The sequence below is a fragment of the Saccopteryx bilineata genome, chromosome 1, assembly GCF_036850765.1.
Source record: "Saccopteryx bilineata isolate mSacBil1 chromosome 1, mSacBil1_pri_phased_curated, whole genome shotgun sequence".
Taxonomy (NCBI): domain Eukaryota; kingdom Metazoa; phylum Chordata; class Mammalia; order Chiroptera; family Emballonuridae; genus Saccopteryx; species Saccopteryx bilineata.
This window is the reverse complement of record NC_089490.1, coordinates 350,523,659-350,525,060: the sequence shown is the minus strand read 5'-3', so window position 1 is coordinate 350,525,060 and position 1,402 is coordinate 350,523,659. Positions and strand designations below refer to the sequence as shown.

Sequence of the window (1,402 nt, the reverse complement as noted above, 5' to 3'; positions counted from 1 at the left end):
CTACCTATCTCTCAGACTCCTCACATGGGGGCCCCACAGACTTTTAGATCGGAGCAGCTGAAGCATAGCCTGGCGAATGGTCTTGGTCTTCCAGCTGTAAATTATAGGGTTCAGTACAGGTGGCAAGAGCAAATAAATATTGGCTAAAATGCTACAGACCACCGGAGAGGTGGAGTTGAGGAGGCGATGTACAATGGAAAGGCTGATCATTGGCACATAGAAAACAGTGACAGCACAGAGGTGACAGACACAAGTACTGAGAGCTTTTTGTTGCTTCTTAGGAGTCACAGCGCTCAACACAGTGTGCAGAATCATGGCATAGGAGAAGAGAATGAACAGTAAGTCAGTGCCACTCAGGTAGAGCAGAAAAAACATGCCCAAAAAGCTGCTGATCCAAGGGTTGGAATATGAGTATTTGATCACATCTGGATGGTAGCAAAATGGGTGGGAAAGCTCCTGGCCTCCACGGAAAGAAACACTCTTCGAGGCTAGACTCATGAAAAATACAAAAATTACTTGTCGTAGGCAGATGACCAGTCCAATCACCATGATCATAAAGTCTGTGAGGACGGTGACATACTTCAGAGGGTTACAGATGGCCATGAAGCGGTCAAAGGCCATGGCTACCAGCACTGAAGACTCCAGGAAAGAGAAGGCATGTAAAAAGCTCATTTGAATAATGCAAGCTTTAAAGCTGATCTCCCGGGCATGAAACCAGAGAACCCCAAGTACAGTGGGAAGCGTTGAGATGGTCAGACATAGATCAACAACTGACAGCATGGAGAGGAAATAGTACATGGGCTTGTGGAGACGCTGCTCAACAATAGTGACAAGCAGGATGATGCTGTTTCCCAAGAAGGCAATGGTGTAGAGACAGAAGACAGGGATAGAGACCCAGACATGAGCTGTTTCCAGCCCAGGAAATGCAGTTAGGAGGAAGTTTGAGGAGAAGGATGTGGTGTTATTTAAAATTACCATGGTGAGTTAAGGGTGCACCCTGAAAAGAGACAAAAATGAGAGAATTTGTCATATTGGTCCTTTATTAAAACCCTGACTTTTCATAAACTCTTCCTAAATTACACAGTTGTTTCTCTGCATTCAAAATCCCAAATCTAACTATGGTGCCTCTCACAATATCCCATAATATCTTGAATTATTCTTGTCAGAACCTAACCTCATTTTTACTCCTCTGCTCTTTCCCAATTATAATCATCAATCTCTCTAGGCAGATTCTTACCTACCCACAGCCCAGATAAGCCCTGACCTGAAATAGAAAATCCTTATAGATTTATCACACACACACACACACACACACACACACACCAACAAAACAGTAACAATGACAACCAATAGGTCTTTGCATTAAGTTTCCAAATTATATAAATTGCTCGGAAACGATGGA

The 1,402-nt window shown here is 43.4% G+C and overlaps 1 protein-coding gene across 1 annotated transcript; it reads right to left on the bottom strand.

Annotated features, from left to right (window-relative positions):
* Nucleotides 1–978, bottom strand: OR51T1 (olfactory receptor family 51 subfamily T member 1). The gene has a single exon (XM_066252783.1). It carries the CDS (start codon nucleotides 976–978, stop codon nucleotides 1–3), a length of 978 nt encoding a protein of 325 aa, XP_066108880.1.
* Between the last annotated feature and the right edge of the window lie 424 nt (nucleotides 979–1,402).